At 39.1% G+C, this 21590-nt stretch overlaps 1 protein-coding gene across 1 annotated transcript in view; it reads left to right on the top strand.

The window, feature by feature from the left end:
- Window positions 1–21590, top strand: part of LOC145497885 (transient receptor potential cation channel subfamily M member-like 2) — a 50659-nt gene that overhangs the window by 12005 nt on the left and 17064 nt on the right. Inside the window, exons 7-23 of the mRNA XM_081477753.1 lie at window positions 356–557; window positions 1041–1182; window positions 2654–2723; window positions 2809–2909; window positions 4060–4203; window positions 5195–5251; window positions 5910–6011; window positions 7109–7374; window positions 7839–8067; window positions 8836–9002; window positions 10190–10316; window positions 11496–11624; window positions 11875–12123; window positions 12914–13094; window positions 14124–14256; window positions 15203–15420; window positions 16189–16312. Of these exons, the coding sequence (XP_081333879.1) occupies window positions 356–557; window positions 1041–1182; window positions 2654–2723; window positions 2809–2909; window positions 4060–4203; window positions 5195–5251; window positions 5910–6011; window positions 7109–7374; window positions 7839–8067; window positions 8836–9002; window positions 10190–10316; window positions 11496–11624; window positions 11875–12123; window positions 12914–13094; window positions 14124–14256; window positions 15203–15420; window positions 16189–16312 (2641 nt within the window). The remainder of the gene's footprint in view (window positions 1–355; window positions 558–1040; window positions 1183–2653; window positions 2724–2808; window positions 2910–4059; window positions 4204–5194; window positions 5252–5909; window positions 6012–7108; window positions 7375–7838; window positions 8068–8835; window positions 9003–10189; window positions 10317–11495; window positions 11625–11874; window positions 12124–12913; window positions 13095–14123; window positions 14257–15202; window positions 15421–16188; window positions 16313–21590) is intronic.

Raw genomic sequence — 21590 nt, 5'->3', positions numbered from 1 at the left:
GAGAAAAAAGATTACAATCGCCTGGCTATTGCCAGTTTTCATCTTGTAGGTAAATTGTTTGTTGTAGTTACATTCTGGTCTGGAAATGTTGAACCCACGAGTCACATTATTAGTAGGATCATCCGAGTGAGTGCCGTTTTTGGTGGGATTGAGAGTCTTTTCGACAACCTAAGTGGAAGTCGTCTGAACAGTGAACTGAGTTGCGTATTGCCAGTAGATGGCATGATATTAAGGACTCTTTCTCTGGTTATTTACGAGACTGGCCTCTTTTTTTTCACATTCATAATTGTTTAGATATACTATATTGCTTGTTACTAATACTTCCATTCGCTGCCGTTTTTGTTCCAAATTATAGAATGTGGAGATGCTGCAAACAACACTTCATCAAGTGATAAGTCAAATGGTATCCCTGTGGTGCTGGTAGTCCTTGAAGGAGGTATCAATACAATCCAAACAGTTTTGAAATCCATCGAAAGTGACCCACCTGTGCCTATCGTGGTTGCTAAAGGGAGCGGCAGAGCTGCAGACATTTTGGCTTACGCTTACGAGCTTCATGGGTGCGTACTTAGTTGCATGGTCAGAGACAGTGCTAAAGTGCGAGAAGGTCGATCAGAAGGGATGCAGGCTCTGTGGTGAAAGCACTCGCCTCCGTCTAATGTGCCCCGGGTTGAGTTTATTGTTGGTTCTCGTCCTTGCTCCGGGAGGTTTTTTCCCCCGGAACTCCAATTTTCCCCTCTTCTCAAGAACCAGCATTCCCAAATTCCAATTCCAATCCTGTTGGCGTTCCGTCCTGATCACTCAAGTGATAGCGAAATCTAAAATCCTAAAGGGGATCAAACAAATGGCGCGCATCCCTGATAGATATCGAACCCAATATATATTAAAAACAAATCAAATGGAAACATCAAAGTTAAACTTTAGAAGAGTCACCAAATTTAGTGCCAGTTTAAATGGTTTTGCAATAACACATCATCTAAATATACCCAAAAATGCTTAATTGATGCATCATCTCATCTCACGACTCCTTAATCATTCAACAGCGCTGAAATGAGGGACTTTCCTGAGGTTGTTGAGCATGAAATACTTCTGATGAGAATACAGAAAACCTTCCCAGATTGTGGCCAGGAAGAGTCTCGACAGCTTTACAAAGATGTAGTCAAGTGCGTGACGAACAAGGCATATGTAAGTGGTGGTTCGTCGAAGAAACTTACAATGTTTGAAGAAGGATATGGGTATTATGTGTTTGTATGTGTTGTCCATCTTGTACCTCCGGTATCAACATAAAGTATATTGTATTTATATTTTATTTTATTCGTTACTTCATAGTTACTTCAGGAAGTCAGCACCAATTAATTAATTATTATTTTTGCGTGTGTGTTAACTATTCTAAGTTAATTACGGTTACAGTGAAAGTGTTGTTGTTGTTTTTGTTGCAGTTAAAATAAATATTTTTTGCTTATCGTCAGCTGACAATGTAAATGGTTTGCCTCTGCACCTAACTTTGAAAACTACCTGGCAGAATGGAACATTAAGTTAACAAAAGTATTTCAAAGTTGAGAGAGAAACCACGGCCGGTCTAGAAAGCTGGCAATTAGGCTCGCAAGTCTGGAAGCACAATCCATCTGATCCATTTGACCGTGCGTGTGTGCTCTGATAACACACGGATGGCGCAAGGCCAAAATGTAGTATGAATAAAGAAGTAACTTATTGTTACTTTCTTTCCCAAGTACTCAGGCAATTTTCACGATTTCACAAACAAATCTTGAAATCTAATACTCGCTAAAATTAGAATGCATGAAAATTAAAAAGGCCAAATTTAAGATTAGGTTACGTTATGTCATGACATGTTATGTTATGTTATGTTATGTTATTTTACTAAAACAATACAACTTTCACCAATAACTGAGACAGTCTAAATTTGGATGTTTCATTCGAAACGAGAGCATCGTGACGTTATTCATACCCCTGTCAAACTAGACCAATCAAAAGCGAGTTTCACCGTGTCGATTGTAGCATACTTTGTAGCATGTATATCATTTAAGAAATAGAAAACATGTACCGTGTTTTAGTAGAATTCTAGAATTCTACTGGTATACTAATTCAAATGCTGTAATCTGATTAGCTGAGCCATTGAACACTATCAGCTATTAGTGTGCAGTGGCTGGAGGTCGTCTAAGAAATGAAGACGTTTTTTCTGGTTTTCCAAAGTTTTGGAGGAAAATTTTGATGCAAATGGATAATTAAATTCCTGAGAAGTCAAAATGAAGGACATTTTCGGTTTCTTGACATTTAAAAAAGTTGAAATTATTGAAAAAACTGATGCGCGCGCGTACACAACTTTTGAATAACAATTCAATCCGAGCAACCTTTTTCAGGCGCAAAGTTTAATAGTACGTCAAGAAATAATGGGAAACCTTTATTTGAAGTAAATTTTAGTAAGAATTCTACTAAAACAATTAGATTATTCGCTCTCGATTTCTATGAGGTGATAGTTGATGAGGCCGAAGGCCGAATCAACTATCACCTCAGAGAAATCGAGAGCGAATAATCTAATTGTTAAATAGAAACACGATTTTTAACCAATCAGCGCGCGTATTCTCTTAGGACTGTTTTCTAATATTTCTTGTATGAAACTGGGTTGGTATCTTCACAGATTACAATATATGATATAAACGAGGATGGTACCGACATCGACAGGGCGATTCTAAGAGGCCTTTTAAAAGGTTTGTTAACATGCATGAACATATGAACATACGCAGCTGAATTGAAAAATCTGTAAAACTATAGCAACTTTGTATTACTTTATAGCGCAATGTGCGTCTCCATCTGACCAATTAAACTTGGCTTTGACATGGAACAGAGCGGACATCGCTAGAAGAGAGATCTTTACAAAGGATCAAAAGTGGAAAGTAAGAAACATGTATCTACTGTTGGTCGCTACTATATTTTTAACGATAACATGAGTGGGAGGCGATTTTGAAGTTTTTCTGTTTTCTTCTTTCTTTTCGCTGTTTTGTTCGTTTTTTGTTGTTGTTTTTTTACATTCAAACTTTGCCTGGCTTGATCCGCAGCCAATAGATAAGCCCTGGCTAAACGGTGGAGCATTTTCGTTCGGCATCGTATTGGAAGAACATCATGTTCGACAGTTTAGCTGCCTCTTTCAACTTTGCATTGAAATTGTTTTCCATGTTTGATCTAGATCAAACATTTTCAACCATCATTTTGCGTTACGGACAAAGTTTTGATCGTTTAGCCATCACTGCCAAAGGAACTCGAGCAAGCGGGAAAGAGCAGCCAATTGAAAACACACGACGGTCGAAGTTCGGTTGACTTACTTTGGCTAGTATTTAGCCAAAATGTTTGTCCATTTAGTCACGGAACGTCGGTTGTGTTTAGCAACCAATTTTCAAACTTTCTTGAAGAAGATCGAACGTTTCAAAGTCTAATCTTCACGTTTTTAAGCCCTTAGAAACCGATAACTTTCAAAGAGTCTTGAAGTTACAAAATCTGCCTCTGTCAAATCACAAAAGAGGTTACATGATTTACCACTATGTAATAAAATCATTTACTCAACAGCGCTTCTTAATTAATCAGAAAACTGGGACACAAACATTGCTTTTCTGCAATTCTAACTTTAGTAGCCTAAAATAACACCATATAGCGCGATCCGCCGGTAAAACGACAATCATGATGCAATTCGGCCCATGAATCACCACAATCCCTGTTGAATATTTCAGCATACGTGTCACCCAAGGTTCACATGTATGATGTTTTTTTTTAATAGTCATATATTCGCATTTATCAGTTATCCATCATTCATGGGTTTGTTAAAGCAACAAAATGACCAGCTCCCAGTTGGCTTGTTAGTTCAGTTGGAAGAGCATGCGCTCCACCAGTATCGCAGAGGTCACGGTTTCCAACCCGGCACAAACCTGAAATTTTTTCAGGCTTTCAACTGTTTGAATTGGGTTCTGTTAAAGCAATTCTTGTTATAAGCTTATTCAAATTAGGAGGACGTACTTTCTTTCTGTTTGGTTTTTGTGTGTGTATTTGAAATAGTTGATGGGTGCCTTGGAAGATGCAATGATGGATGCCCTCATTACCAATCGCGTTGAGTTTGTAAATCTACTACTGGAGAATGGCGTCAGTATGAACAAGTTTCTGACAAGATCTCGGCTTGAGAAGCTTTACAAGGCTGTAACCGTGAGTAAAACGCAAAACTTAAAGTGTATTTTGTTTTGCTGTGTTAGAGGAGATTTATCTTCCAACTTGCATTCCTTAAATATGCTGGTAACATGCCAGTATAGAAGTATAAAAGTAAGGAACTTGCCCGGCCCGTTACCATCAAGACAGCTGCACACGTGTAACGTTGACTCGTTTTCAAAATCTAGCGAAGTATACTTGGAAAAGGAACTACATCTTGTCAACGAAGGAAAACATTTCAAGCAACGAGGCCTGCTGGATTCAATAAATCAGAATTAGTTTTTGTTTGCAGTTGTTGCTTTCTTTCGTTCACGAAAAAGTGTGACAATCAAGGTTTGGACTAACCTGGCTACCATACTGTTGCTAAGGAAAGCTTACGAGCCTTATATATTTTAAAAACCTAAGTTAGCTAGAGTGACCGAGAGACAGTTTGCATATAGTGTTTTTGCAATCAAATTTTTTTTGTCACGATTTTGGAGTCAACCATGGTAGGTCACTTCACCGTAAGACAATTTCGATTTTTTACGCAACGTTTTTTTTTAATGTATAAGTTTATAAACAAAGTTATTATACTCCCAATTCGCGAAAATATTCGAAACTCCATCTTCTTTTCTCAGCGTTTTAAGGATATTCTTCTTTGCTGATGCGTACGCGGGCCTTACCTTTTCTTTTTAGAGTTCTGCCTGCAGTCACCAAGGAAAAGTTTTCAAAACAAGAAAAGCTCGCAACCAGAAGTAACTAGTTTGCTCGATAAAAAACGCCCTCAAAAAACAGATACTTGCCTGCGGAACGTTTCTCGAACGAACAACGTAAAGGTTGACAATCGGTTTTCTTTCAATCAATGTTCATGTCCATATTTCTCACTCATTTTACCTTGAACAAGAGTATGAATTGTGTAATTTCTTATAAAGCTCATAAAAGCATAACACTGAATGTACTTTTATGTTGTAAAGAATGATCATAATGATTTAAGTTCTTAAAATTTTTTCAGAGAGAAAAGGGCTCGTCATCAAGAGCTATCTTTAAAATACTCATTGGAAAAGATAAGGTAAGACACTACAACTTGTATATATATTCAGTTAAAACTAACGACGTCGATGGACCATAAGACCTTTTCTCTTCTGTGCTGTACGTGAAACTGATAATCAATTGATTTGAAATACGTATCAGTGCGGGATCCTAATACAGTATACTTTGAATGTATACTTTGGCTGCGGCACGGTTTGCTCAGTTAGTAATTAAGAACACTGGACTGAGCTGAGCGAGGGGTAGTGGGTTCAAATTCAAAACCGGACCACAAACCGGAGTCTTAAATTCGTGATAACTGGGTCATTCTCGCTGCGTACTCGATGATACACTCAGATGATATCGTCATTGGTGGGGCAGTGACGTTAAACCGTTAAAGGCCTTGTGTTCCTCACCTCCACTTTGATGGGGACGTAAAAGAACCGTTCCCACACACCTATCGAAAGAAGTAGGAAATAGAGTAACCGGTGTTGAAGTCTGTCCTAGATTACATCTCACCGTTGGTTGGAGGAGTGGTTAATGGGCTGTTCCAATAGCCTCTGGTGATGCGAGTATGCTTTCTTCTGGGTTGCGTCTTGCAGTTTTTTCACGAAATTGCCTCGAATTTACCTTGTCTCACCCCTCCAAATGCGGAGTGTTTATTGTTACCCCAACACAGCTAAGATGTTCTTTTGTTACAGATCGACAAATCTTTTAGCCTTGATGATGTTAAAGATTCTCTTCGAAGACTGGTAGGAGGAACTTACAAAGAACACGGCAATGTTTACCGCACGATAAGAAAGGTGCGCCTGAAAGCGTTATTCTTGTCTTTGCTGAGTGTTGTGTTGTTGTCGGAGTTAATTAATCGTGAAAACCCAGACATCCTCTGAAACTGTCGCTAAGTTTTCTTTTAAAACGTCCTTTATTTTCCATGGGTAACTTATAGACCGGACGCAAGTTGGGCTGAGCCCTGAACAGTCACAAGCAAATAATCGGAAGTGAGACTAACCTGTGAAATGTTTTAACTGCCAAAAGGCAGACCATTTGGCTATTTCATAAGCAAGGCTATGGAGTTCAATTCGGCAATAACATGGTGCACTTCTAGTTTATAGCCACAGGAGTACCAGGAAACCGTGCGTTCGAATTCAAGGCAGCAGTTGAGTGTCTCAAAAGATTCATCGTTATTTTCCTTGATACTCCTTGATTCAATTTACCTCTCCTTTGTACATTTCTATCGAATAGGATGTTTTCATGATGTCACAATCTTACTGCAACTCAGCTGAGTCAGATTGACGAATCTTGTCGTACTGTCGCAATCTGACTGCAACTTAGCTGGTCAATTAAAAAAAGGTCTACAACATGATCAGCTCCGTTTATAGTACTGCGACTTTTTCCGAGCGGAACAACCTTAACATATCAGAGTAACTGCTTTACAAATTTCTGTTTGATATGTGACAAATTTTTGAAAACAAGAAAAAGTAATATAATGAGACTTCGCTACTGTAAGAATTGTCTCTCCCCCCTCCCCCTCCCCCTTTCAGTCCAAATTATCAGCTGAAAATCGCAAGGCTCGAGAACGCATTTCCATGTTTTTAATGTTACAATTGTTGTTAGTTTGACTGTACATGACTATCTTGATCCAAAGCAAACGTAATTGTTCACGGTTTCTGCTGTTGTTTTCAAAACCATAAAAAGAACACTTTTCTGACTTGATGAGTTAAGAAAATAATTATTTTAATAATTGATAATTTGATAATTCTTTCCGAGGCCCCTACCCGTTTTGAAGCTGTCAATGACGGGAATCGTTACGACCAGTCGTAAACTGATTAGAAGTTGAAAGAGTTTCCGTCACTCCTGCATGCAACTTTGCAAACAAATGTTTTTTACTTTGCTTTCTAAGGCATTAAGACTGGACAACAACTTGTTCGTGGATGGACACCCTGGCCAACAGACCGATAAAGAATTGATTCCCAATCCGTTCTACGAGTTGTTGCTGTGGTCAGTGCTATGCAACATGCATCAAATGGCACTATTTATGTGGGAGCGTGGGTCCGAGAATCTGGCAATGGCGCTAGTGGCGGGAAAGTTGTACAAAGACATTGCGAAGCTAACAAAGCGAGACGATGCCAAGGCTAACGTTACTGAAGAGCTGAAAGCACAGGCTGAGTGAGTTGGCAAATGTTGTAGTTAGCGCATGTTTAACGCATTCTTCAGTTATTAAAGAACAAAAGCTGAGAAGTGTGAACATTGTTCAATATTGTTCCTATCATGAATTTGAACTTGAGCAGATTGCCGCGGTCAGTACTTTTATTGATTGTGCAACATTTATGAACGTTCATGCGAAGGGATCCATCCATGAAGCGCAGGTTCTCTTTCAAAATAACGAACTCGTTGCCGTTAGATTCTAGGAAACACTAACTTTAGTTCAATAATACTGACCGTTTTTGACTGCCGTGAAATCACAACCCAATTATGACTCAAAATGGCGTCTTTTCTCACAGTCTACGTCTTAATCGCGTTAAGAGTTCTCTGATCCGATTAAGGCCATATTTTAATTTATCTTATTCTTCAACCCGTATTACCCAAAGAGTCGTAACTTAGCCTTTAACGGAGTGTTTTTCTATCCTTAGTGAGTTCAAGAGACTCTCGCTGGGTTACTTAGACCAGTGCTTTCGAACAAGTGAAGAGCTCACCCGGCAGCTTCTAATCTACAACCCAAAGAACTGGGGCGGACAGACGTGTCTGTCTCTCGCTTATTCCATTGAACACGAGGAATTCCTAGCTCATGTTAGTTGCCAGACTCTTCTCACTGAAATATGGACGGGAAAGATGAATACTTCTCAGAAATCGTCTTTGAAGGTTAGATTATTTGGCGCACACTCCAGCGCTCATTGCCTCCAGCCATTGAATTAGGAATGGCATTTACGCTGATTTGACTAAAGTTAAACGCATGTACACTTACACATTTATGTTTTCATGCGATTTCATTATTCCTGTACTAATTAAAATCTATAAAACTATGGGCCGGTTATTTGAACGAATTCTACATTAGCCATTTCGATCTGCTCCGAAGTGTACCATTTCGCATAGGTAAATGTTCTGTTAGTCTCTGTAATATTTGCTCTTGCTATTTTCTTCAGTTAAACAGCGAAATTGACTTAGACGGCGATTTTGTTTAACTCTCATTGAAAACATCGACCGGCCCTACAAGATTAAAACCACATAATAAGCCGGCGAGGTGAACTCTCCGAGATAACGCTATGACTAGATCTAGAGAATATGCTTATATCGGTCCGAACTCATCGGTTTTGAGTGGTTTTCAATTAAGTATTTGCTTCATCACGCTCTGTGAGCTTGCTGGCTCAAAACTCGCACCACTTTCTCAACCAAAGAGACGCAAGGCCAAAATAATCCCTACCTGGGTTCCCACCTATTTCAAGGCGCTTTGCTCTGGTTGCATGTCGTTGCCTAATAGCTGTGGAAAAAAATGAAATCCATGTTCCAACAGCGAACAGAACTATGAAAAAGAAGGGTGGTAAAAAAAAAAAAAAAAAATCAATTCATGCTTCTACTGGATGTTATTTGTATGTCTTTGCAGACCATTTAAATCAATTCTTATGTCATTAGACCATAGCAGGTCTCCTATTTCCTCCTGCGATATTGCTGTTGGAATTCCATCCACAACCGCCGCTAGACGTGCCAAAGGAAGAAGGCAAGGACCTCGGAAAACACAACCCTGCTTTCACTTCAAACCCAGCAGAGAACGACAGAAAAGTGGAAGCAGTTGAGCTAAGGTAAAAAGTTGTGTTCTTATAAAAGATGCAAATGAAAGCACTAAGGATAAAAGCTAGGTATTGGAAAAGATAACTAACAAAGCTTAATTGCCCATGAAAGCATGATATGCGTGATATGATATGCGTGATATGACATGCGTGCTATGATATGCGTGATAGTTGACTCGGGCTGAGCCCTCGTTAGCTATCACGCGATCGAAACTTCGAGCTCATAATTTAACTGCTTAATAGAAACATGATTTTTAACCAATCAGCGCGAGTATTTTCTTAGAGCTGTTTTCTAAAAGGCATATAAAAGACAAATAACTGATTGTTCATTCCTTTTATGACTTTGATTCACATAGGTATCACTACCCGCAAGGATTTACATTCGAGGGAGGAAATCTGGGCAGATTGATCAATTTGTACAAAATAATAATTTTAGACCAGAGAGTTTCAAAAGGACGCTTCTCAGAGGCTTAAAGAAGCTACGTCGATGACTTTTACGCTTTGAGTCAATTTTAAACCAAGTAGCCTCAAGTACCTTACCCAGCACAACCAAAATTTACCAAGAACACCGAAAGAAAGAATCAAACTATTTTCCGGAAAGAGGTGCAAAACATATTTAACTGTATTTGACCATTTGTCTACAGTGAAAATGAAGAATCCATTATGTTTGGGTTCCCTTTGCTTCCAATATGTCTTTCCGCTTTATAACTGAAGTATTGTAAAAATTCGTTACACAGGTTCTTTAAGTAACCGCAAACTTTTATAAACGAAATAATTACAAAGAGAGGCTTCAGTTGAATCTTATCGAAGCCGTTCACGGTTTGACCACTTCGCTCAACGTTTGTTGAGCAGACGCAAGAACACCAAATGGAACTAACAGGTTGTTCAAAGTCTTTTGCCTGTGCCACGCCGAATGATTTAAAAACTTTGAACAGATATTGATTCCGTTACAATAGGCTTCACACAACATTTGTTTTACCTTTCAACATTTGCCCAACGTCCGCACAACCTTTGTTAAATCAGTCAATGGCTACTGAAATGTCGAAACGGGCTTTACAAGCTAAGAGAAGAGGGTAATTCGACACCCCTAAAATGATTCCGTGGGAAGGTCATTCTGATAGTGGCCGCGTGATGAATAAAGACGTTGTGGGTGATAAAAAGAAGTCCAATATCTGCATTCTTTCTATTGTCACTTCCAGGGATCGATCTAACTCTGTACCGCATGGTGTATCCAGAAAAAAGTACAGTCATAAAGTTCAAATGCCGTGGTGGAAGAAAATTTTGGAGTTCTATAAGTCTCCGGCGGCCAAATTTTGGGCCAACGCGGTGAGCTGCTAATTAAAAGTACAGTAACACGATGAAACTGGGCGTCTGTCCACGATACGCAATCAACGGTTACCCAAATGCGATTTTCAATCGACTTTCGTGAATCCAAAACCAAAGCAATTACTCTGGCCAATCACAACAGACGCAAACAACGCAATGAACCAATCAGAATTTGAAGCAGTCGCTTGTAGCCGTCGTCAAGCGCGGGGAAAAAAAATTCGTCTGAGCAAGCCAGGATTTGCATTTGGTTTTGGTACTCATTGGTTGGGAAAGTGCGGGAGCAAGTTTTTTCATCCAATCACAGAGAGCAACAATGCAAAACCAAGACAAATAAGGATTGCTTTCGATACACTCTTAAAAGGTTGATTTAGAAGTTACGAGTTTTAACTTCCACAGCAGGCACTTTCATTCATACCATGCACTTTCAAAACATTGTGTACAATGCTGGTTATTCGCAATATTGCCCGCTGGGACCTGCGATTATCTTAGGGTTTCAAAATGTAGTTCAAAATCCAAAGAGTTTTTGCGTGTCATGCACGAAGACTTATAGGTTTAATTTGCCCGAAACATTTCTTGCCATAATTTTATTTTGTATCCCTCTTTGTTTTGCCCGCGCGCAATGACAGTGAGAGATATAATTTTAGGACTAGGCATATGTTTTCAATCCCGAATGTAAAAACAAAGAGGTTTAGAAATACTTTCATAATACACTATGCAAATAAACAACAATTGTAAACAGAATTTTATACTAGTTTGATGTATTTTATTATTATATAATTTTTTATGTATAGTTAGGAATTTTTATGGTTTGAATTTTTTACACATGTAGTATATAACACAAGTAATTCAGCTTATAGCTGCAAGTTGTGAGTTAAATAAACGATTTATCTATCTATCTATCTATCTATCTATCTATCTATCTATCTATCTATCTATCTATCTATCCATTTCTTCCAATGCGAATTTAAACAAGCTCTTCCTCAGATATGAAAAATAAAATCGTTTTGCTCGCTCCTAACCGAAATTCTCAATTCAGATAAAATAATTAAATGCATATAATTCAGCCCATTTTCGAACCATAAAGACAATATTATACATTAAGTTATTTGCGTAACTGTCCAATGATTTTTAAATAGCAGCAATTGCAGAGGTGACTTCTGTTTTTCCATTTTGTTCCAGTTTAATTACATGGTGTTCTTGGCCCTCTTCAGCTACGTCATTCTTGTTCGTCAGGACAAAATTCCCTCCATCAGTGAGATCGTGCTCATTATCTATGTTTGCACCTTGCTCACAGAAGAGATTAGACAGGTAAAATGCAATATCTTTTATACTCAGTCATTCTGAAATTCAGTGTACCGACTATAAGGGTAAGTGTTAGCTTGAATGACCCCTTTTTTCTGCTTGGGTATGAAAAAGAATTAATGCCAATCTCAGCTGGAAACATTGCTAAATTTCTTTTATAAAGAAATGTTAAGATTTCATTGAATTTCAACCAAATAGCAGTACCTTTATGGAAAAAGAGAGAAATCATAATCACGGTTTCCTCTTATGACACTAGATAATCCACTCGAAATCACCGAGGCTGGGAAACAAATGCAAAGAATGGGCCTCTCACAAGTGGAATATCCTCGACGGCATCGCAGTGGTGCTGTTTTTTGTTGGTCTTGGTCTCAGGCTTCACCCGGCCACACGTGGTGTAGGACACGTGTTGTACTGCTTTGACATCGTATTGTGGATCATGCGACTATTGGACATTTTTTCTGTCAGTAAATATATGGGACCTTATGTGGTCATGATCGGAAGGATGGTAATAACACATTTTTTTCGTTTGGTTTATTCCTTGCTAACCAGTTCAACTGATTAATTTTCACAGTGTTTATTTCCAGTTAATTACTATAGACGATGCCTGTTCATCATCTGCACATTAAGTCGTCAAGCCAAATATCTGCTCGTCCAGCCCTCCCGCTCAGTCAATAAGTACATGTTAACATTATTAATCTCAGTGTGGGGCTGCTGATTGACTTTACAAGTACTCGCTGTTCAATGCTTTGTTTTGATTTTCATTTAGAAAGCGAGATATTCATTTCTGATGTACTAGCGGAGCACGAAACTCAAATTCATTCATTCATTCATTTTGCCTTGTATCCAAAATTCTTTTTTAAATCATCAAACACGTTCTAAAACCTCAAGTAGTATTCTAAAATAGCTTAATATTGACAAAAAACTAGCATTTTTGACAATATTTTTACCAAATTCACATCATTTTGTTCAACGAGCGTAGAAAATCTACCAAAACCAGAAGGACTTTACCGAATTCAATATTTCTCAAGTAGAGAGAATATTTTGCCAAATTGTATAGAATTTTGCAAGGTTACAACAAAAATTGTATTTCTGTAACATAATATGAAACACATTTCTAACGTTCCGTTCCAAGGCAGAATGACCATAGAAATTTCCAAAGTCGCTTATAACAAGCAGAACCTGACCATGGAAATTTGCAACGTCACCCCAGAAACCGACCACGGAAATTTCCAGCGTCACTTATAACAAGCAAAAACTGACCAGAGAGCGATTTTGTTCTTCTTTTAATTTTTCAGTCTGTGGACTTGGTGTATTTCTTACTGATCATGATAGTTTTCTTCTTGGCTTATGGAATCGCACAGCAAGCTATCCTTTACCCCCAGTTAGAACTAGCGTCCTGGTCCATGGCGTCTAGGGTCTTCTTCAGACCGTATTTCCAGGCTCATGGAGAGCTGTTTATGGATGCGCCAGACATAAGTAAGAATTGTATTATTCACGTAAGAAATAACTAATATATGCTTTTTCCCTAGACTCAGAGGTAAAGTGAACCAGATTTATAACTGAACCTTTATTTGGTTTGGAGTTATTTCATATAAGATTAAATTTGGAAATACAGTTGACTATAAAAATAAGCGAAAAAACCGAACTTCGTTTCGGTGTCATCTTGGCACTGTTATCAAGTGAAGAATGCAACGGAAAAGATAATTTATACTAAAAGTAAAGGTGTAAAATAAAAGAAATTAAATAAGAGTAAAAAATATATAAAAATAAATGTTCGGTGTCAATCCAGTGAGGTATGTTTATATAATTTATTTTTTTAGTCTTAATAAATTTCTTCTATTTCATACCTTTACTTTTAGTATGAATTATCTTTTCTGTTGCATTCTTCACTTGATAATGGTGCCAAGATGACACCAAAACATTCCGTTTTTTGACTTATTTTTATAGTCAGAGTTATTTCTGATAGAGTCTACCGAGGCCAACACGCAAAATGTTCTGGCCCGAGAGTCCGAACCTGACGCCTGGTGCTATGTCACGGGTTAGGCAGGCCGTGCACGATTTCCCGCAAAAACTTTCCAGAAGAACGCATTTTCTGAGTTACAAATATTTTGCTACTTCTGCCATCGGGAGCAGAGTAAGGAGAGGGAGGAGCGGAGTTTCGATTTGATCGATGCGCTAGATGATAACGCTGTATTCATTAAGGTAGAGACGTCGAGGTAAATATCATCATTAAACAATTATTGGATGAGGTTGGGCATGATAGCGAGAATTATAAAGCCCGAAGTTTGCGCCATCTCAGTGCCGAAGCCAAAAGCTGATGCGGATAGCACAGTCCCAGGAGATTTTAAAAACAATTAAATTTTTAACGTGGCTTTACTTTTGTCGTATCAACTCATAAAGGGTGGTAGTATTAGTCCATCAAAGTATGTGCTGGAAACCTTTGTCAGCCACCGTTAGGGGGCCTGTTATGACTCACTGATAACTGGTCGGGTAATTTCATTTCAGTCGATAACACGACGACAGTTTTTGGCACACCAAGACACGATTCTTTCGGAGACACTGTAGTGTCGTTCTTGACGGTGTTTTATTTGCTGGTCGTTAACATTCTGCTCTTAAATCTTCTTATCGCCATATTCAAGTAAGTGGATAAGTACACTATGAACTTTCTTGCACACAACACGAAACGTTCTATTTTTTATTTCGGATTCATAAAAGCTTTTGTGCTACCTATATAATTGTTTGCTAAGTTAAGTCTTACAAGATGTGCGGCACCTATGTCAGATATATTACGAAAAGTAATTCCTTTCGAAAAGAGTCGAGTTAGGTAATATTTACATGGAGAGAGGTGTGCCCCGGTAAACCAAGTTACCCGGCTAACCGAGATACCCTGGGAAAGCCAACTTTTCATTCGTTTCTTTAGAAAACGCATTGAAGCGTTTACATGCTAGACAGGGTAGCCCGCCTTCCCGGAGCACCCTGTCTACTTGCCAAGGGCACCCTTCTAGGCAACATAGCTTTTTGCCATGTAAACGGTTCGTGCCGGGATAATCCGGCTAGCCGAGGTGAGAAGACCGTGAAAGCAGCGTCATATTCCAGGGCAGCTTTTGACGTCAACTGCCTCTGGTGACTAATCTCAATTAGCAGATTGCAAAATAACAACCCTACATACTGAAAAGCGGCCGCTAGCGAAACGAGCAATTAAAAAATTAAATTTGCCGTCAAAAAGTTTCTTTTGTCCGTCATCTTGTTTGCTGTGCTTAGCGGCTGCTTAAAAGATAGCCCACTGACTACCCCTCTTAGGCGAGTTGCATGTTAAGGTGAGCTATGTTTTAACCCTTTAAGCCGGGTAGCCTGGTTAACCGGGGCATTCTGCCTCCAAGAAAAGAGGGCCTTGGAAAGATTAGCGCTAATTCCAGCTACTGACAATTTACAGCGCTTGGAAAGAATAACAGAAAGTTTACAACTGAAAATCCTCCTTGGCCCAGTTAACGTTGTTCTACTCACGATTAAGGAAACCAAAAATAAGTTTTGACTTACCTTTACATTTACGTTGTTTCACATAATCAAAACACTTCTCTTCACAGTAACACATACGAGAAGATGCAAGCCAATGCAAATCAGATTTGGAAGTATCAGCGGTACTATCTAGTTATGGAGTATGAGCAGAGGCCTGTCTTGGTACCACCTTTCATCATCGTTAATCACGTTCTGTATTTCATGCGGGGCTTGTATCGCTGGCTCAGAAACTGTCGAAGGCAGCGAGACGAAAATGACCAAGACGGTTTTAACTCTGACAAGCCAAGTAAGAATTTATTTGTAAACGGGCAAACTCTAACATTTTTATCATATGTAAAGAGGTGAAGGAAACTAATGGCGCGTTCCATTTGTCAGAACCGGTCGATTCAAATGGTTCGCTAGTTCACAAACTGTCCTAGCTGTCTGGCCGTTTAGTTATGAAAAATGGAAATCTTAAGCTTTGAAATGGAAACTCGTCCTAAAGTGTCTCCTTTAAGGTCTGCAAAGTGGGTGATGGTCATACACAATGGACATCAAGAAATTGTCCCAAGAAGGCCACCATCTTGTATCCGCCATCTTGGATAGCTCGATTTCTCCAAACCTCTGAAAATCGTGTAAACTGACTCGATAATAACCAAAAATCAATCAAAAGAATATTACTTTGGCGTAAAATTGTAGCCATTGTGGCAGCAGACTAAATGGGTTTTTTTTTAATCAGAAACGGTTGAAAAAATGAATGTTAATTAACGTGGCTGTCAAATTCGGTTACCATAGAGTTATAAAGTCACGTGAACAGTCAACTGTCATACCAAACGGTTGCCAGCTAAAATTCAGAAAAGTTCAAGACGTTTTATGCAGCTTGTATGAAGAAAGTAACCAATGTTCAAAATCTGCGAGGGCATTTTGTGTGCGTCACCCTCCACCTATCCCTCTAGCCTCCCCCCCGCCCCAACCCAGACTAAACAAAGCTAATAAAATTGTTTAGAATTCGGCTTTTGAGTTTGCACTTGCGGCTTGTATTTTTATGATATCTTTTGATGTTTTTGTTCACCAGAAGGGGAAAACTACAATGTTGAAATGAAAGTGTTCGAAGAGCGATGCGTTGATGACTACATCAGAGAGAAAGATACACTCCTGCACGCCAGTCAAGAGGAGAAAATCAGGGTCATTGGAGACAGGTATGATAAGCTAGAATTAACGTAATTACAAGCTAGTCATACTCAATACCATCCTATTCCATATCCAATCTAAACCCTTGCGGTCTTATCCCATCCTATCCCATCCCATCCCATCCCATCCCATCCTACCCGTTTAACCGGACAGGGGTCTACAAGTTGGCCGGCAATTTTAGAAACCACATAAATAGTAATTGAATCTAAACCAATAGGGAGATTGAGAATTCGATTTCCTCTATTCCAGCCACGTCATTTCAAACAATTCATAATCTTGGAGGTTTTAAAATTGGTTCTCTCAATATTACTAGTCTGTATAGGCACATACACGAACTAATAGTCTTTATGACAAAACAAACATTTGATATTCTGGCCGTTAATGAGACTAGGCTAGACAATACAATTTCGGATTCTTTAATACACCTCCCAAATCCAAGTGGAGGTGGTGAATGGGCTTACATCCGAAATTGCATAAATTATAGACGACTCTGGGATCTAGAAAATGAGTCCTTAGAATTATTAGCGCTAGAAATTAACAAACCAAATTCCAAGCCATTTTTGGTACTTTGTTGGTATCGACCACCTCATTCGCCAGTCGAGCATTTTGATGTTTTTGAATCTCTTTTAAAACCGGGCTGAATTAGGTTACTCGGATATCTACATAACTGGCGATATAAATTGTAATCTCCTACAAGACCCTATAGCGACTCGTACACAAAACGACTCATTAATATTATCGAAGCGTACTAATTGACGCAGGTGATAAGTCAACTCACTAGAATAACTAGAATAAGAACAATCAAAGGATTGGAATGATAAAGAGAATACGACATCTTTTGCCTTTACATGCTAAGCTAACACTATACAATTGCTCAATCATCCCACTGTTTTGACTATGGTGACACAGTGTGGGGTTACAAAAATAACGACACGCTTATGGGTCTGCAAGTTCTTCAAAACAAGGCAACCAAGATCCTGCTTAATTTACCACCAAGAAGCTCATCAACCGAGGCACGAGATCCTTTGGACCTAAACCCCCTCTCAAAGAGACGACACTTCCATCGCTGTGTTATGACGCAAAAAATATCTGTCTGGGGAAATTGATTTTAAATTTGAGATTAGACACAATAGTAGTTTTCACTCTTATCAAACTCGCGGAAGCAATGATTTACACCTTCCTCGCGTACGTACCAAGTGTGGCAAGCAAACTTTCAGCCTCTAAGGACTGGAACAACCTAGATAATGACGTGAAAAATGACATGTCCTATCTAACTGTTAAATTATCTTAAAATTAGTTTTATATTGTAATATCAATTTTTTAAACCCTTTTCTTGTTTTTAATTGTTATTATGATTTGCAGGGCCCCACTGAAAACCGCCAAGGCGAGTGGGCTCCCTGGATAAATATTTTTATTATGATTATTATTATCATAACAAGTAGCACCTGTACTCTGATTGACCTTTTCATTACGAACAATAAGCTGTTACTAAAGTTAATGAAATTTTAACGTTAACCAACACTACCTTGAAAAATGCAGGACATATTGCAAATCACTTTAATGTTCGGGAGGTGTTAGGGAGGTCATGGGTTCGATTCCTGTCGGGGACTCAGAATTTTTCTTTGTCCCACGCTCGTGTCATGTTGATTAATTCACCTTCACACTTTAATGTTCATTTCACTGAAATTGGTCCACGTCTGGCTACAAACCTTCCTGTGTCGACCATAAATGCAGAAGACTACTTAAGGACGGTGCCTACTAAATACAAAGGTTTTTGCACCAGGGTAGGACCACGCGGAAAAAGTAAATCTTTGCAAGGACTGTTGGAATCCTCAAAGAAAAATTGGGATAGCCACGCATTTTTTCGAGATAATTAGCCTTCAATCTCAACAAAAATGCTGACATCAGCATTTTTCTGAAAAAAAGAAAGAAAGTCTATTTCTTCACAGAATTTCTTAGGATTCGCGTTTTCATACAGAAAAACAAACATATTTATAACGATCTTAAAGCTACATCGTAAATGGTAACATAAAAACCATTTTTGCTTTATTTTTAACAACAAAATCGTTGCAACAGCGCTTTTTGCATCTCTGACAGCCTTCCTCCGGTTCAACTAAAATACAGTCTAAATACCTTTTGCTCACAACCAGAAACTAATCACGTGTTGAATAGGCTTGCCACTTCTGTTTCATAACATAAAATGTAGGGGTAACTGCGCGTTTTTTTTTTTTTGAAAACTTTTACGGTGCCCGTTACATTTTTTCCAGTCACCTCCCAGTAAGTAAAACATAGGCGTATCTCGCACTACGCCATCTGCAGGTACATGCTTAAAGTTGGATTTCAGCATAATTTTCGACAGATAACAGCTAGTTTTTCAGCTGGATGACATTAACAGTTAGTGGTTAGCGATATGCTGTTATTCTGGTGTTCCTGGTTTAAGTACAGGTTCATTAAACTTGATTTGGTCACAGTAGAAAAGTTTTGCTTTCATTTTAGTCGTGTACCTGGTAGCGTAGTTGATTGCGTCAATGCCAACCCCAGCGCGCGCGTGCCACTTAAACCATGCCTTGTGTGATGCGCAGAACGTGTGCGCACTAACAAAAGTCCTACGAACAAAAGTCCTACGAACGCTACATGTATTAAGTGACTGGTGTCACGTAAGATATATTTTTAGTTAGCTCTAATTGGAATTCCTCGATTATTGAGGTTTAGACACTTGCTTATAATAGAGACATATCAGGGTTTGTCTTTCCCGTTTATAAACAGTCGATTAGTCTGCAAATATTCGAGAGGAGGCTGGTCTTTTAAAGTAAATTTTAACATGTGTCTCGATTTTGATCTTGATGGAAAACCAATTAATTAAATACACGAAATGAAACGAAGAGATTTTATTAACGTGATCCAGCCAGACCAAGGAAGCAAGTTTTCTTGAAAAATAGAGCAAGACTGTTTGAAATCGATCCCGCGATCTGACCTCGGTTGGAATTCGGCCTACTCCAAACGTCGCGTTTCTAAATAAATTTGTCCCGGCAGCGGCAATGACAAGAGAACAGCGGTGATTCCAAACGTCGAGTTCAATCAATCAGACGATCGGAAGATTCTTGCTTTGCTGAAGGCCATTTTAAATGCTACAAATATTAGCAACGGCAGCTGATGCAGCAGGCTATGAATTCAGTTCGGCACGATACGTAAGAGCACGCCGAAGCCAAGTCGCGCTACACGACATGCAAACTTTATTCATACTCCGGGGAGGGGGCGGGGGGGGGGGGGGAAGACTCATATAAAATAGAGGGGGTGCTCGTCGTACATTTTAGCGATTAATCTTCATAAGGTCCACCGCGAGAGCTTTTGCAGTACCTTTTACGGGGATTGAGCCGAAAAATATGACAGGGACTAATGTGTTATGTGAACGGTTGTCAGTTTAAGGTGGCCGAACAGTCGGCCGAACACAGTTTTCGCGCGCGCTTTTGCTGATGCAATTCAGCGCGTGCACAAGGGATTTTTTCTAAAAACAAACATGCCGTCAATAGAGCGATCATTTTATTTACTCAACAGCCGCACGATATGTGCTATTTTTCTCTATAATTGAACGCAGTGTATTGATGGCTTTAGTCTTTTATTATAGAGATATGCTAGAAAAGGTAACGATGCAAAGAACCCAGCAATTCTCAGCTTTTTCTTTGTTACCGAAAGAACCCAGTTGAATGCAGCGCATGCGTAGTAAGTCAAAAAATTGCGATTGAATGAAAAATTGCACTTTCGGAAATACGCCTATTGCTCGAGAACCACTCCTTAGAATTTCACGAAATTTGGCACGAAAATACTTTAGGAAATAAGTATCTGGAAAATAATTGAACTTTAACAAAGGAAATTCTAGATATTCCAGTGAACATTCAACCTGGGATAATTAAAGATCTCTCTGTTAAATTATTAGCAAAATGGTGTTAACTTGTGAGAATCGTTACAAGCTTGTTGCATGCAAATTATAAAGAAAATCTAATGACTAGATTTTCTACAAATAAACAAAACCGATCTTAAAGGCCTGTTTATATTTATTCATGTTGCCATGGCAACGGCACATACGTCAGCTTAACCATCAAAAAACCAAATTTTGTGTTGTTAACTTGCTTTCTGCCATTTTTGACGACCGAGGGATCAAGGGTTTTAGAGAAAAAGGTGAATGAAACACAGGTATCAAAAACTGTGTTCAGCCACTTTAACCATCGATTTTCCCTCTTTCTTTGTTATTTGGAAACTATTAAGGCGAAGTAATTAAAGACACCAACAACGACAAAAAACACTGTTAGAAATATATCGAGTAGTCATTCTATGAAGAGAATTTTCAATTTTCGTTAATTATGCAAAAAAAGTTCACCTAGCCTTAAAAACGTTCGTGTTTGCTGGCGCCCGTTCTTACTGCCCAGAGTTTTTGTTCCAAATACTGATTGAAGAAGACCAAAAGTTAATCAGAGAATTTATTTCGACCTGATATTGGGCAAGCTAAAACGCCTCTCAAGCCCGTAAAATCACGCAATTTTTGCCGTTTCTATAGGGGCTTGAATTCTTCGACAGTCGACGGAACCCCTCAAAATTTAATTGATATAAAGCTTTCAATACGCTTAGTTTATCCGGTGTTCTAGTCTTGTAAATTGTTTCAATGCGAATACCGAGAACTTCGACTCAAGTGCGGATATAGCACGACGTTTGTAACCATGCATGCACTCAGTTCGGCAGGCTGAATTAAAGTCGGCACGACTACTTATAGCACGGCAGGCCTAATGCTGTTCCGCACGGCAGTAGCGCGACTTGGTTTCGAACGGCGTGCTCTTGCCATGCACGTGCCGAACTGAACCAGGGACGGCCGCGGCGAAGACGGGGTAGGGGCTTAAGCCCCCCCCCCTCCCTCCCCTCCACTTTTTACCACGATGACAGTTTATTTTGTTTTAGTATGAGGTACAAATGAAGAAATAAAGAAGAAGGAAAAGAAAATTAACGAAAAAAGTCTGATTGACTACAGATTTACCAAGAATTTACAAAGCTACAACCTCGTACCAAATCTGTAGGAAGCTTTTCATGTTTACATAGTTTTAACCTTTCCGCAGCGTGTACTTCCTTCCCACACACGGGGGGGGAGGGGGGGGGGGCTTGTGTAAAAGCGCAGGTCAGTCAGTACTGAGGCCGTGATATATCATGGAGGGCTGAGAAATATATTGCTGTAAATGCACGAAAAGTACCTGTTATTTTGTTTTATAGTTCATCCACCAGGTTGATTTTCTTAAGAACTAC

Source organism: Orbicella franksi, chromosome 9 (genome assembly GCF_964199315.1).
Source record: "Orbicella franksi chromosome 9, jaOrbFran1.1, whole genome shotgun sequence".
Lineage (NCBI taxonomy): Eukaryota > Metazoa > Cnidaria > Anthozoa > Scleractinia > Merulinidae > Orbicella > Orbicella franksi.
Note: the sequence above shows the minus strand (reverse complement) of the source record. Positions and strands in the feature narration are given on the sequence as shown.